This window comes from Toxotes jaculatrix, chromosome 18, assembly GCF_017976425.1.
Source record: "Toxotes jaculatrix isolate fToxJac2 chromosome 18, fToxJac2.pri, whole genome shotgun sequence".
Taxonomy (NCBI): Eukaryota; Metazoa; Chordata; class Actinopteri; family Toxotidae; genus Toxotes; species Toxotes jaculatrix.
Genome location: NC_054411.1, coordinates 10975471 through 10991697, shown reverse-complemented (window position 1 = coordinate 10991697; position 16227 = coordinate 10975471). Strand labels below are relative to the sequence as shown.

At 42.2% G+C, this 16227-nt stretch overlaps 1 protein-coding gene across 1 annotated transcript in view; it reads right to left on the bottom strand.

Annotated features, from left to right (window-relative positions):
* Positions 1–16227, bottom strand: part of cep112 (centrosomal protein 112) — a 92777-nt gene that overhangs the window by 9882 nt on the left and 66668 nt on the right. Inside the window, exons 23-24 of the mRNA XM_041062754.1 lie at positions 12032–12181; positions 95–184 (exon numbers count right to left, since the gene is read on the bottom strand). Of these exons, the coding sequence (XP_040918688.1) occupies positions 95–184; positions 12032–12181 (240 nt within the window). The remainder of the gene's footprint in view (positions 1–94; positions 185–12031; positions 12182–16227) is intronic.

Sequence of the window (16227 nt, the reverse complement as noted above, 5' to 3'; positions counted from 1 at the left end):
TCTGAGTGAGAGACAGCCTGCCTCTCTTGCACATGCCTGACAAGTATGAAAGAGACATTGTGAGAGATGGAGAAAAAAAAAGTGACTGTATTACCTTCTCTTCAGTCTCAAGCTCTTTGCTAAGCAGCTTCTTCTCTGAGCAGTGCAGCTGCCTCTGCAGACTCTCCACCTTTTCCTGCAGAGCCTGGGGGAAGGGAGAAACAGTCAGTGTTGTCGGCTGACTGACGGAAAAAGAAAAGCAACTCGAGATCCTTGTGGTGCAACGTGTGACTGACGCAAAGCGTTATACACTAATCTACAGTTTCATTTGCGCAGGGAAGTGACACAGGCTGACTCTGAATGATAGACTGATCCAAAGAGTGCAAGAGAGGAAACAAGAGAGATGAGAAAGTATTCAAGACACAGAAAGGTAGGCAGAAGGGAGGACAGGGGGAGAGTGAGGAGAGATGCAGCCTGTGATTAGTTCTCATGTGTTAAAAGGCTAATAATAAAGTCATGACAGTAATTACTGGGAAACTTCCCTCATTAAGCACAAACTCACTTTTAGACAAGGACACACAAAAAGAGTGACTTTCTGACTCAGGGAATTAGCAAACTTTCTAGGCTTTTGTAAAGCTGCATTCCTTAAAGGATAATTATTTCTTTGAAGGAAGTACGAAAGATATAATGTATCATTTACTGGATAAGGACCTCTCTCATATGTGGTCCACTACCTTAGTTGATCAAATTTCCCCTCAGGGTGCCAATAAAGAATTTAATCTGTTTTGCTTTCTAAGATTCCGGCGAGAAAGAAAAAAAAAAGAATGAAAGAAAAAAGGAAAGAAAGAAAACTGTATGCGTGTGTATAGGGCGTTTTTTTTTCCCTTTCTGCCCGTAAGTGATAGCAGTGGAAAGAAATGCGCAGTTCCTGCATGTGACACAGAACCAGATGTTTTGAGTGCACATGTGGACACTTTGTCTTTGATTAGTCTGCATGAGAGTGATATGTACACACATGCAAGTATGCATGCATGCGCACACATACACACCTTATCACAGAAGCACAGACATGTATTTATGCTTGTGCATGCGTGCGCACAAACGCGCACACACGTGCACGCACACACACACACCCTCCAACAAGTGTGAGGGGCACTGGCTAGCATCAATATCCTCAGTGTCTCTCCCCAGTGGAGTTGATTGAGCAGGCCAGGTGTTGCCTTGTCGATTCTCAGAGCTGAGGGAAACCCAGTCCAGGTGATAGGCATGACCGCCTGATCTACAACCCACTCCACTGACATAAATCACACACAGAGTGTTAGGCTTCAGGGCCAGGATGAACTTCAGGGTAGAAACTCTGAGAGTTTCTGACTAAAAAGGAAGGAAGGGGCAACACGCACAGACAAAAAAAAAACCAAACAGTTGAGACCTTTGTTGTAGATACAGTAGAGCTCACAGTAGCTGGAATTGATGGAAAATTTACCTTACTCTGTTTTTTTCTCTCATTTTTTTTTTTACATGTAATCATTTTCTTTTAATAATTCCAAACAGGTAAATTTATTTTGCCTTTACAGTGTCTCATTTAGGCCACTGACTGATGGATTTCTAGAGCAACACACATTATTAGACTGCCATAATTTTGTATCATGGTGAGGTCAGTTTCAGCTCAGCAGCATGAAAGGCAGCTGGTCTCCAGTGTGCTGATCCTATTAATCAGGTTATTTCTTAGGCACGATCCCATTTCAGCCCACATCCATCCAGTGCAACCCATTGCCTTCGATTTCATCATTTCATTTTGTTTATTGGTGAATCAAAGACTCAACAACACTAGAAAAGCATTTTTAGAGAAGCTGACAACTTACACAACTTTTCAGATTGTAGTGGTCAAGGCACAGAGAGTATGGTTTTCCCCTTTTCTTTGTCTGAATCAGAGGTCTAATAATAGACCGTAAAGTCTTCGGAGACAAATTTCTTTAGTGGTTATATGTTAATAAAAATGACTGGGCAGTCGAATTTAGCACACACAATGCACTACTGTAATAATAAAGTGTATCTCTTGCTGTATGTCAGTGGATTATCTAGTACGTATTTCCAGTGATTACTCACTGTTACTCTAACCTCACTTATATCTATCCTCTCAGGAAGCACCATGGCTGATGAAGAAGATGAGAGACCCTGACAAACCAACTTCGACTTTATGAACCCGCTTCCGATTCACTGCATTGTGACACAGCATTTCTAGACCAGGTCTTCTGGGAAGTAAGGCGTTTGGTGACGTGTTCTTCTTTCATGTGGGTTCTGTATCTGATGTGCTCAAAATGACTTTGAGGGTAGAAGTTCAGCACATGTCAGTTCATTAATAGAAATATATGGGATGATTCTGCTGATGAACAAAAGCTTTGTGTGAGTCAGAAAGGACTGTGGAAATATTTAGTCACTATCACTGTCTGATATGATGGTCATATTTCACAGTATTCAGAGCTGCACAGTCCTTCCGCTTTACAGTTTGTGCGAGCAAACATCTCAAACAATAGTGAATTTGTACATTTATATTGTTAATCATAGCCGTTTTTCCTCAAGTCATTAGTCATAAGTAAATATTAAGCGAGGACACTTGCACAAACAATTTCATAAAAAAACTCTGAAGAGGACTTGTCCCTCCCAGGTGCTCTGGCTGTGGTCCCTTGCCATTTTACCACTGATCCCTCAAGTCTAACTTCCTGTCTGTCACACATAAACACTCAAGAACACACAAAATGCTGGCTGTTTCTATAGTACGGAGTGTGCAAAGGTGCGTGAATGACCGTGTATAGAGGATCTAGCTAAAGTGTCTCCAGATGCTCAGGGCGATATGGTCTTTATCAACCATGCAGACTGGGATCATTGTGAATGGGCCAGGAAGAGGGGGAAATCAGATTTCCTTAGGGACAGATGGAGGGAGGGTGTGTGGAGAATGAAAGAGAAAGGTGCATGAAGGAGAAAAAAGTACACAAAATGCAAAGCCAACGGCCTGGGAAGATAAGACAGAAATGTGACATTATCAGGAACAGAGAAATAAAGAAGAGAGAGTTCAAAAAGGTGAGAATGAGCAACAGCAAGATAGTGAGGAGGAGGTGAGGGACATGAAGGAGAAAAACACATGACCGGAGCAAAGAGATAGGGGCAGCGGTGTACCTCTGTTGCACAGTCCCACAGTCGGGAGCTTCAAGGCCTTTCCCACCTCTCCATCAGCAATGTGCCTCTGCCTTTCATTCCAGAGTTTGGCTCAAAGGATTAGCAAGGCACACGTGCACGCAAGCACCAACAAACACACCGCTCAGAGCGATCCATGCAGGTGTAGGCATGCATTAATATTAACAGCAAAAGTTCTAAAAATGTGAGTGCTACATTCAGTCAAATGAGTGTGCAATTCCAGCGTTGTATGCACACAAACATATGCACACAGGCACGCAGACACACCAATGCCTGAGTCATCTTTCCTGGGTGGTCCTCCTGCTCAGATAAGGCAAGCATGTTTCCCTAGGGTGAAGTAAAAGCAACAGAGGGCAGGAAAAAAAGCAAAGAAGAAAGAAGGGAGGGAATAGTGGGAGGAGGAAAAAAGGCCAGGGGCCTCTTTAAACTTGGTGTTTTGTTAGGAGCCGAGCTGCTCTTCATGTGCGGCGGGGCCTTCTATTTGCAGCGTGCTGTCAGAAGTTTCTCCCAAAGTCTGGATTAAAGAGATCCTCTAATGACACTGAGGCTGGACGACTTCAGACAGCAGAAAAAACCTCACACTGCACCGCCTCCAGCCAAGGACACACACACACAAACACACACTCTCTGACAAGCAAAAGGGTAAGAACAGATACATACACAAGGGGCACGAAGCACACAGACATACATAAGCAAAGACACGGTATGTGGACTGCGCCCACACACACACCAGCTTTAGTAGAACAAGGCGGTGTGAGTATGTATGTCTACTGATCTAATAGTAAATAATAAAGGAGGTGGTAACCTCAAGGAGAGATGGATGGGCAGAGAGATGAGCACAGACTCTCTTTTATCTGCAGTTTTATCAAAGGATTGTGGGAAAGGTAAAGAAGTGAGTGTAAGAGAGAAGCTGTAGGAGGAGGAGGAGGAGGAGAGAGGTCTCCCTCCTGAGGTGTTAGAGAAGAGAAACTTTTGCTTTTGCTTTGCTGTCCATCCGTCTGTGTGTAGGAATAAAAAGACGTGCTTTAGCAAGTCGACCAGGACAGCCCCTCTGAAAGATATCACTGATATTGGTATGAACTGACTTGCTTTCAGTACTTTGATGCTTTTCAGCACTTTTCCCAGAGTTGATTTTGAACTGAAATGGGAAGATAGTGCGATGGCAGCAGTGGTGTAACTCTCCTGAATGGCAAACAGAACAGTTATTTGACGGTACAGTTATGGAGGCACCTTTCCTTGTACTGATGAAAATAGTAAGACAATTGCCGTGGTAATGAAGACATGTTGCAACCGAGCTATGCCCACAGGGGGAACACACTGTTCTCTATCTTTCCGTCTCTGTCTCTTTCAGCTGCTGTGAGCTACAGTAGAAAGAGAATAGGAAACAACTCTGTAATATGCACCATATGCCTTGTGCATGTGTTTGTGTGTGGGCTTACATACATATATTCTGTTTATCAAATAGTATAACATTTAATTGATGTTAAGTTTAGCAAAGTTACGAATACAATTGTAGCCTAAGAACTCTTGGCAAAGTGTTATAAAACATAGATCACTGTTTTCATTCAGGATTGCATGTTTAGAAAAACTTTCACACAAGTTGCTGCAGATATGAGCAGACAACAGTACGAGTCTTATAAACATTTAGCTGAGATTATTCTACCAAATGACCAAATCCATCCTGTTGCCTGCTGACCACTGCATTACAGCCTAATGTACAGCATAATTTGAAATAGCCAAAACATATGGCTGAAACATATTGAGCATTACTGCCCAAACCTACAACTCTATGCAGATTTGATCTGTTTACACTCATTGTTTTGGTTCTCAAGCTTTTACATAGACTATACGGTTTAGTCTCATTGCTCTCATTAATCCCAGTATTAAATAATAGAAAGATTACACCTAAGCCCTATCAACTTGATAAGGCAACTGCCAATGTGGAGTTGTGTTTCTGTGAAATTGTGTATTTTAGTATTTCTGCCCCCTGGTGATCACGCAGCTTTAACTGTACATGGGATTCTTTAAACAGGCAAGCACAAGACGTTAAGCCATTATGGTTTCTTTGTACTCAGTATTAGGCCTGTGGTTTAATGAGTAATTTCCGTTTGTTGTCCTTGAGTGGAGTATGTCCTCTATGAGCTGTTCTACTTCCCACGTTCCCTCCTAGCATCCTGGAATGTTATCTCTCTCCTACTTCCACCTCCTCTGATATGTGGATCAAACACTGCTGGGAATCTGCCGGGAAAGTCATCAATCAGCCAACACAGTGCACACATGTAGAGATGCACGTGCACACGTTTGTGTGGACATGAAGGCATCGGGCCTTCATGTTGGTTTATTGGACAGGCAAACCAAAGATTTGGCTAAAAGGCATAAAACTCTGCACAGAGCTACAGACTAAGGTGTAGATTCACAGTGAGATAGGTAGTAATACCCATCCAATTTAATTCAATACTAATATTTCTAAAAATTTCTAATACACCTTTAAAAAATTGTGAGAGTAGTACAGAATAAAAAGAAAGTGAAAGAAACAGACGGCTTAACAAACTTCAGCAAACAAATGCGTAGTTCAAGGTTGACACAAAGAACATGGACATGTGTTGAAGGACGTGGACACACGGAGACACAGAGAAGGCGAATGCATGCACGAACATACACACAGACACACACACACAAATACAAGCTCTTTGCCTGTACAACAGAGAGTATCCAGCACACCTGTTCTTGATCCACTGCTGCCATTCCTTCCCACAGGCAAAGTCATCCTTTCAACCCCCTCAGAAACTAATGCATATATAACTACAGAACCACAGACAAACTGCAGCTGCTACAACTAGCCCCATTGAATGTGTGCACGTTCGTGTGGCTGTGTGTGTGTGTGTGTGCACAGGAAACTTGTCCCTCGTTACTGGTATGCATGCATAAAAGAAAGGCACCAGGATCACATGGACAAAGAAATGTACACCCCACATTGTCTGGTGTACAAAGAACAGTGCACCTCATGTATTCACTCTCATCCTCAAACAGAGAGAGACAATGGTCACTGTTGCATTATGTAATGTGTCTGCTGTCACTTCACCCAGGGGACACTGCAAGAAGACCTTCTCTTTGACTAGCACTAGCAGTTGCTGCAGGATGGGCCTGGATCAAAGGTGTGCTCCTCTGTCCGTGTCTGTGTGCATGTGTATGAAAACGCAGGGTATACAGTGCATTCAGAAAATATTCAGATCCCAGTTCATTTTTCCCTCAATCTACACAAAGGAAAAAATTACATTGACATAAGTATTCAGTCATTGGAGTCCACTGATGGTAAATTCAACTGATTGGACATGATTTGGAATTTGGCACACATCTGTCTATGTAAGATCTCACAGTTGACAATGCATATCAGAATAAAAATTCAGCCATGATTTCGAAAGAACTGCCTGCAGAGCTCAGAGACAGGATTGTGTCAAGGCACAGATATGGCTACAAAAAAGTGGCCTCCATAATTCTTAAATGGAAGAGGTCTGGAGAAGCCAGGACTCTTCCTAGCACTGGTCGCCTTTCCACACTGAGCAACACAGGGAGAAGGGCCTTGGTGAGAGAGGTGACCAAGAACCTGATGATCACTCTGGCTAAGCGCCAGAGATCCTGTGTGGTGATGGGTGAAACTTCCTAAAGGACAAACATCACTGCAGCTCTCCACTGATCTGGGCTTTATGGGAGGCTGGTCAGACGGAAACCTCTCATCAGTGTGAGGCAAAAGCCAAGACACTCCTGCGCTGTGTCTTAGGGACAACTCTGTGAATGTCCTTGAGTGGCCCAAGCGAGAACCCTGACTCGAACCTGATTGAACATCTTTTCAGAGACTTGAATATGGCTTTCCCATCCAACCTGACAGAGTTTGAAAGGATCTGCAGAGAAGAATGGCAGAAAATCCACAAATCCACGTGTGCCAAGCTTGTCGAGTCATACTCAAAAAGACTCGGGGCTGTAATCGCTGCCAAAGGTGTTTCAACTACAGAATACAGAGTAAAAGCTCTATGAATACTTAAGTCAATATGATGTTTCAGTTTTTCTTTTTTAACAAATTTGCAAAAAATGTCTAAAATTCAGTTTTTGCTTTGTCATTATGGGGTATTATGTGTGGGAAAAATGAATTTAAACAACTTTAGCATAAGGCGCAATAAAAGGTGAAAAAAGTGAAGGGGTCTGAATACTTTCTGAATGTGGGTGTATGTCAGAGAAAGCAACACTACTGGAAGATGTAGAGACAAGGGCACTAACTCAAAGCTATGTTTGTGTGCGAGTTTGAGGGACAGAAAGATACAGATAAATACTTTGTGAGGAGAAAATAGGAGAGAGAGATAGTGTATGTAGGCCTATGTATAAGAATAAGACATGAACAATATGTTAAAGGTGTCTGTGTGTGTGTGCAAGTGCACATGCATGTACGCGCGTGGCAACACTCGGCAGGCAGAAAGACAGGAAGCACTGCTGTGGGGAGCAGGAACAGCGGTGCTGATCAAAGCCCAGGCGGGTGACACTATGGGCGGAGTGCCATTGTTTATTCACCAGCCACCTCTCCCTTTTGGCAGGGCGAGGTGAGCATGTGTGCTCGTGTATGTGTGTGTGGAGACAGACGGAGTTTGAGACAGAAAGAGTTCGAAGATACAGAGTTGGAGAGAGAGAGAGAGAGAGAGAGAGAGAGAGAGAGAGAGAGAGAGAGAGAGAGAGAGAGAGAGAGAGAGAGAGAAGAGACAGTGCATGTGTGAGTGTGAGAGTGTGTGTGTGTGTGTCTTTGTACCTTTCTCTTGGCAGGCTAATGTGGGCTTGAGGTCTGTCAGATTTGGCAGCTGCACATTTCAGGCAAGTGCACTCGCACACTCATTCGTACAGCCTCGCATACTCACATGCACACACACAGACAAACACTGCCTGTGCACATGGCCACACAAACACACTTCATGCATGCAAGTAATCCCAATAACCTCACTTTTAAACTTCACAATTCACCTCAAACCCCTGTGTCTCATCAAAGAAAAAGAAAAAAACCCATCCATAAAAAATGGAGACACTTCATCGAGATACCACATGTAGGGAAACAGATGACATCAGGAAGTGAATACTCGTCTAACACAAACGCTGGCTATGTCCCAGTGCGCTACACTGACTTCCTCTATATTGGTTCCCATTCCCCTTACCTGATATGAATAGACTGGACAGATGAAAGCAAATACGACACTTTCATCTTGCTTTCACCTTCCACAGTCCTTTGACACAGGCCTGGTTCCAGTGCATTAAAACTGCCCACTCCTGCCTTCCCTACTGTTATGAGATAATTGGTAACCTAAATATAACTGGATCAGAAATAATGGCCAACCACCAACTCTGACCACAACACTATTTGAGAGATCATTCATAGGAAACAAAGGCAGGAAGTAAGGTGAAATAGTGGAGGGGGAATTTATAAAACCACAGCTTCTTTCTTTCTTTATAAACCGATGTACCAAACAATGACCTAAAAGTGGCTAAAAGCTGCACAGTTTTTTCCACATTACATGCAGTAACAATGTTCCAGTGTTAATATAAAAAAACAACAAAAACAAACGGAGCTCTAAGTTCACATCAGAAGGTCAAAAACAGGGATGCTTGGTGCCTCACTAGTCTGTCCGCTCATTAATCTGCACCATGGTTTCCTGGTAATGAGAATGTGCACTTCATTTCTGCAACACACGCATTGATATTTAGTTTATTTGCTATTCAAACTGAGTAGAGCAGCACCAAATGCAAAGCCAATATCCCTGTTTGTGACAACACACTCAAGCGCTCTTGCCTACATTTAACACACTCCCACACACAACACACAAAAATACTCCTCCACCTAAACGTCACTTATACAAAAAACCCAGATAATGAGCATACTTAACTGTACTACCGTTGTTCTAAAAAAAGGGGTTTACGAGATACAAAGGTCTCTGCAGTTAACACCCACATTTAAGAAGTCACAAGTACAGTAGAGCCACAGAGGGAGCTAAATTCAGGCTAGAAACGGCAGAACGGGACTGGCAAAGAAAAAAAAAGGGACATCTGATCTGGTGCAGCATGCATTCAGAACAACTGTTTTGGGATTATCCCAATTCAAATGCGCGGCTAACTTTGATGTTATTTTCTTCCCCTCCCATTGTCTGAAGCCCCTCGCTCTCTTCATAATCCGAGCCCTTTGAAGTGAGCAGCATGGAAACAATGTCAGCAGGCGACACACTCCCTCTGATGGCCCACTGACAGCTCTCCGCCATTTCTTTCTTTCTTTCTTTCTGTCTTTTCTCACTCTCCCCCTTTCTTTCCTTGTCCTTCTGTTTACCATCTTAGTCCTCACACTTCCTCCATCCTTTCGTTGCCTCTCCCTTTCTTCCCCTTCACTGTTTACCATCTCACCCTCCCCCTCTCCTTTTTCTTTCAAGTTTACACCAACTCCATTTTCTTCCTTTATTTTCTATCTCTTTATTTGCTGTTTGACCAATCTTACCTTCTTCTCCCCCACTGATTCTCTTCTTCCCCTCATGTCTGGCCTTTAATAAGCAATTCAACCACTAATTGGAGTCTCATTAGCGGGTGGTTAATACAGCGGGGATCATAATAATGAGGACACAGATAATGGAAACACTAAGCTTTTGTCTGCTCCCAACACATATGCCAAGGCCTGTGTCTTGTAACACAGCCTCCGACAGGGGAGACAGCGTGTGTGTGTGTGTTGTGTCATGGTAAAGTTAGATGACAAGCAACAAAGCTACAATATGAGCAAGTGTAGCCGGCAACAGTGTCACAGAGTCTCCCTTAAAGTGACAATCAAGAAGCCCATGGAGAATGATAACATAGTGACAACAATTTCATGGACATTTTAGTAAACAAGGGATGAATTATTGTGTATTGTGTGAATAGGTAACACCTCTCTTCAGTGAAACATGAATAAAAAGGAATTCAATAAATTGCTCATGACTGAATATCAGTTGATTTTTGTTGATCTTTGTGTCACTTAAGCATGAAAAAGTCAGGTGCTCATCTTCTACAGTGCTTTTTGCACATGCGTAGTCCCACTAAAAATGACTTTGTGAGGCTTTGTTTATAATAATCCAAGCACAGTGCCAGAGTGAATGTGTCGGTTAATGAATGAAAAGTGAGACAGGGACCCTGAAAAGATCTGGAGTTGACTATAAACTCTGCCTGGGCCAGAAAAATGATTTTGTGAAGGACCTGAACAGAATGATTTGCACCTCTGAGCTACCATCAGTCCATATTGTAAATCATGTATTGAACATGAGGACACAATATTTCATTCTAGGTGTGGGACAGGGCTCGGGACAGCCATTTCAAAGCAAACTGTCTGCTTTAGCAGAAAACTCAGGGGCTTGTGTTACCAGAGCCTGGAAGGAGAGGAGATGTAAAGGGAGGGCCACAGACCTGCCTCCTTACTATATGAGGCAGCTGCAACCACAAACAGACAAGGTTGAGTTGGGAAACATGTCCTGATCCCAGACACAACAACTCTTTATTTAGTGAGCCACACCCAATCAACTGCCACTATGTCCCAGTGTGGTTGCTCAGGCAGAAAGGCAGACTCAAAGATCCTGTGACATGAATGACTGACCTCTAATCTAGTGTCACACTTATTAAACAGAGGCACATGTCAAACTGGACATTTTACATCACATTTTTCATGTGTAATCTCTAAATTTCAAGTTTAATTAGGATATGTAAAAAGAAATGAGAGTAAAAAATTTCACCGGTGAAAGAAAATGACGGTAATGATATAGAGAGGCTCTGACTTAAGAAGTGGAGTGCAGTAGACAGATTTACAAGGTTCAGCTAGACACAGAGCACACAAGCCACTTAAAGACACTATGGAGTTTGCAACTAGCCATAAAAATGACAGAGCACATGCATACAAACTGTGACCATGCTTTAACAAAAGAAAAGCGACCCGTGTCTACTCTATAAAAGTCAAATCCAGACAAGGCTGTAGTTTACTGACACACTCCCCCTCCCTCAACCATTCTTTAAGTCCAAAGGTTTTGGATGAACACAGCAGAGACCAATGATAAAGGACAGGAAGTATATAAGACTGCAAGGAGATAAGGAAGTCAGGAAGATAAGAGAAACAGATTAAACAGTTGCCACCTCTACCTCACGACTAGTGCAGTGCAGATGCTGCAAAAGGTACAGTCCCCTCCATTAGAGTCAGTTGGTATATTTACAATAGTACAATAGTAATACTCTGATTAACTTGCTAACTTGCTACAGCACTCGTGTAAACTCAGATTTGGGGGGGCGTTGGTTTACTGCAAATAATACCTTAATCGAACAACTTTGACTGTATAAAATTTCATGGGAGCTAGTTAAAAAGTCTGTGTGTTTCTAGCCGATGTGTTCAAATTTACACAAACAGCCCCTAAAGTTGTTGAATGATACATGATGGACAAGATATTTTGCAGGAGCAGCCGCTCTCTGCTCTTCTTTCTTCCAGCTGGCTAATATCTCACTTTAAGACAACTCCAAATCGATACAGACCAAAATGGGTCATACTCTTTTCCAACATTTTATCCAATATGAAAAAAAAAAAAAGGTTTTCATTCACATGTCTCCAGATTGAGTTGCCCCTCCCTTCCTTTCCCTGACACTGAAAATGCAGTACTACTGCTCTGGACTCCAACAGCTTCATTTTATGTGTAGAGGAGAAAGATTTTGCAACACCCTATACACTTACTTAGTCTATATAAAATGGAAAGAATGCAGCATACTAATTTAGTTTCTCATATCATCACTGCTGGTAGATGCAATCATGAAGTGACTGATCTCTTAAGTGTCCAGCACTGACCTTGTTGGCCTGATCGGCATGGTGAGTTATCGTCCTCCTCTCTTCATCCCATCGAGCATTGGCCTCTGCTAACTGCCTGTCCACTGCCTGCTGCAGTCGAACAGCCTCCTCCTTTGCATCGAACGCAGATGTCTGTAGTTCCGCAATTAGCTATGGGTGAGAAGAAAACAAATGTTCCATTTTAATTCTTCAATGTATTTATTCTGTGCTTATGTTCGAAACAACTGGCACAGTAAAACAATGTGGAGAGAAAACCTGCTGCAAGATGTAAAATGAAAAACAGAATAAAAAAAGTTAAACAATGCTGATTTGCTTCATTTCACTGGTCTCACAAAGTGACCTGCATCAGATGGCAAGTGAATATTATATCTGTCGTGGATTTGGATGGCAGTAACAACCTTCTTAACACTACTTTTTCCAAAGTCTCATGTCTTGTTTTTTTTTTTTTTTTTAGATGAGACAGAAGACACAGAAAGCAGAGAAAGAGAAAGAGAGAAGGGAGGTAAAAAAAAAAAGGAAAAGAAAAACAGATAGGAGGGAAAAAACAACTTCCTTCTTGAAGAGCAGAGTGACTTTGTGTTGGTGAACTTGCGGTGCACACCAAGATGAAAAGGAGCTGCCTCAGCTTTGAAATCCTCCAGTCAAAATTAACATTCTATTTAAGCCACTGTCAGGGAAAGGCAGAGGAAAGATGAGAGACAGTAAAAGAGAGAGGGAGAAGAAGGGGAAAGAGAAAAAGACAGAGGTTTGGCAGGGTGGGGGTTTGGGGGGCAATGCTGCTGCTAGCTTTGGGCTAGACAGATAATTGTTTACCATGTTCAAACTCTGGAGGACTAGCCCTGCTGGAATCTGCACATCATGTGGGAGTATGGGAGTTAGAGTGGTGCGGGTCGACCACAGATAGAGAGATAGATAGATAGATAGATAGATAGATAGATAGATAGATAGATAGATAGATAGATAGATAGATAGATAGATAGACAGAGAGAGAGAGAGATATGAGAGGGAGATTAGGCTTATTTTATCAGTGGGAAAGCCACATGAAAGCAACAAATGGCACATTATTATGGGAACATCATTTCTGGTGTAATAATTACTTTGCAGTATGGATTCCCTGAATCTGCTGGTCTTCAGCCACAGGGCGACGGCGGCACTCTCAACTACTCAACTCAGCTGTCTGTCTTGTTATTCCTGTAAATATACACCACAGCACCTTTTTCTCTGTCTGATAGCCAGCCAGGCCTTTTTAAGTCTGTAATTGGTCTGGTGAGACTTGTCTATTTTCCCAGCCTGCTAGCATTTCTGTTTTGGGCTAAAGGCAGGCTTACCTCTCTATGAACCTGAGGTAAGAAAAAAAAAGCTAAAAAAAAAAAAAAGCTGAGAAACCAGGTCTGGTGTTCATTTCACCTGCTTGTATACAGGAAGGCGAAATAACTGAGCCATAAAGATGGCCACCATTGAGGAGGAAATGCTCTTCTTGTTACATTAAAAAAAAAAAAAACCCTTCCAAGGTTGCAAACCTGGTCGTTGATGTTGAATTAGTGAAGTCTGGCTCAAGACCTCTGATTTACTATGCACACCTCAGATTTTTTGTCAGTCATTTAAAAGGTGAGGTGAAAACATAATCCTTTTTCACCATTTTTCATTGAGAAACTCAGCTGCAGATTAATCAACTACATACCAGCTGTTTGGTGCTGGAAAGCTTGTTATTAGAGCTTTTTTTCTTTTCACACACACACACGCACACACATATATGTATACATACATACATATACATATACATATACAGTTGTGAGACGTCAAAACCAAAACAAAGTACTGATAAACAGTGAAGTGTCCCATAAAGATTAAAACTGAGGAGGGCTGTAGAGTCAAGAAATGATTCTTTCTGGGTTCATCACTACGTTTGACCCCCTTTAACATTACATGTGGTTCTTCAATCCACTGTTATTTAAAAGTATTGATTATATCAGCTTTAACACTGATTAATAAAGATAACCTGAAGTCTAAACAGTGAAGGAGATACATTACTATTTTCAAGTATTTTTTTAGGAGCGAGAATGTATCAAAAGGAATAAATACTGTAACAGATCCTATTTGGTTAATACATGCCTAAGAGGTCACTTGTGAACACTGTTTGTGGAACTTAACAACCAGTATTGTGCTGAAATAAATGAGGTATATTTGCATATAGAGCGAACTTCAACCTTTTTTTCCAGAACACAACACTTCTCATGCACTGTGCCTCCCATGGTAAATTCCCTCCACCTCCTACCTACTCCCACGGTGGATGGACAGGGATAAAGTAATGATCTCCCACCAGTACCACAGCTACCACCCACTATAGCCTGATCATTAAGTGGGGGAAGAGAGCAGCCCTGTTCAGTTCACAGGTCACCCAGGAGGAGTACTCACAGCTAGACGCTTAACACACAGGATTGGATTGGAGAGACACTAATTAGGAGTGCCTGTGCATGTGTGTGTGTGTGTGAGTATCAGAGAAGCAACGAAAAAGAGACAAAAGCAAAGATATAATGTGCGAGAGGGATGTGTGTGTGCATGCACGTAAACATATATCCTTACGTGGTGCGTCTGAGTCCCCTCAGGATAATGTATGGCGTGGTATGTTTTTAATTGGGCTATTAGCCATGCAGTTGAGCTGAAGAGCGATGCCCCCTGTCAGACACTGAGGGGTTAACAACTGGGGTTAGCCTTTGAGGTTCAAAGGCCTCTTGTTTACATTTGACTGAGTTGCCCCAAGGGGTAGGCAACAAAAATCCCTCCGTTCCACCTTTACCTTTTAAAACAAAGCCGCCCAAGCCCACGACAAATAGCCTGCATTAATCACGCATATCAATATGTTTGCACAAAACCCCACACCTTCAGGATAACCCTCTGTCTAACAACACAACTCAACACAGGTGCTGATTTGTGTACAGAGAGACGTTTCTTTAATGACAGAGAGAGTGTTGTTTGTTGAACCTGTGCCAGCTACGTGTCCCTAAAACAGGATGAGGAGGATTAATCACTTGTTGCTGCGTGTGTGGTGGCGTACCGCACTGCCAAAGCGAGCAAACATGGCTGAACTTTCGCACAGTATCCGACTTCTTTTGAAGTCGAGCATTGTGTAACCTAATAAGCTACCGTTTTCTCACAACATCTGCTTGTCAACCCCGCTTTCAACTCTGTGCCTTTGCCAGCCAACAGAAAATGGGAGGATTTAAAGAGGAGAAGAAAGAAAGAAAAACAACAAAACCCCCTCTTTGAATCTCCTCTTTGGGTAACGAGGTGCAATTATGGCCAAATGATTGTGATATTTTAGCCTGCTACATAATCAAGAAGACAACTCTTTTCTTTTATAGTGTAAACACTACTTAGGGTGTTTTGGATCTTTTAAACTGGTGCGGTAAAAGCTGCCCTCAACTTTCTGAGACATTTTGCTGAATGACAGAGTGTGTCCCAGGAAGTTATATTCCTGGTTGGAGAGAAGAATTATCTCAGTTTTAAATGGGCCCAGTCTGAGGAGACAAGCAGTAATGTTAAACATATGGTGTTCAATTAGAAGGATTTCCAAAGTATGGCCAGGTGATGCTATGACAGGAAGAAGAATTGGAGGCAGGGAAGGGAGAATGGAGTGTTCATTACTTTAGGAGGTGAACGGACAGGGGACAACTATAAAAAAGCAAGTGTGAGAAACTACAACTACAAACTATTGTAGTACCAGTGGGCAATACAAAGTGGCCAGTGCAAGGTAGATCAAGGAATATGTGTATTTTAAAGTAGGATTAATTGATTTTTGGCAGTTTGGGGGCAGCTGAACAAGCTGTAAACACAATATTGATATATTAGCTAAATGTTAGCAGCTGCCATGACATTCAGGAGACACTAAGCAACTTTGACAGTCATGTTCCTGGCCACATTGTGAATGTAAGTCTAATATTTCTATCCTTCTACTTGACTATGGGCAATCTCTTTTACATCATACATAGGTATTTGATTGATATTGATTAGTGCAGCTTTAAGGGCAAAAACGGAGAGGAACTGTCCTTTAGTATGAAGTCTAAAAACCTGTCCTGACTTCACACAACTCTGTTCAAGAGTTTTTCAAGCAGTCACCTATAGACAGAGAGAATAAGAAAAGTAATAAGAAGAGCCAGACAACTGAGCTTCAGATGTTCTTACTGTAACACAAGCTC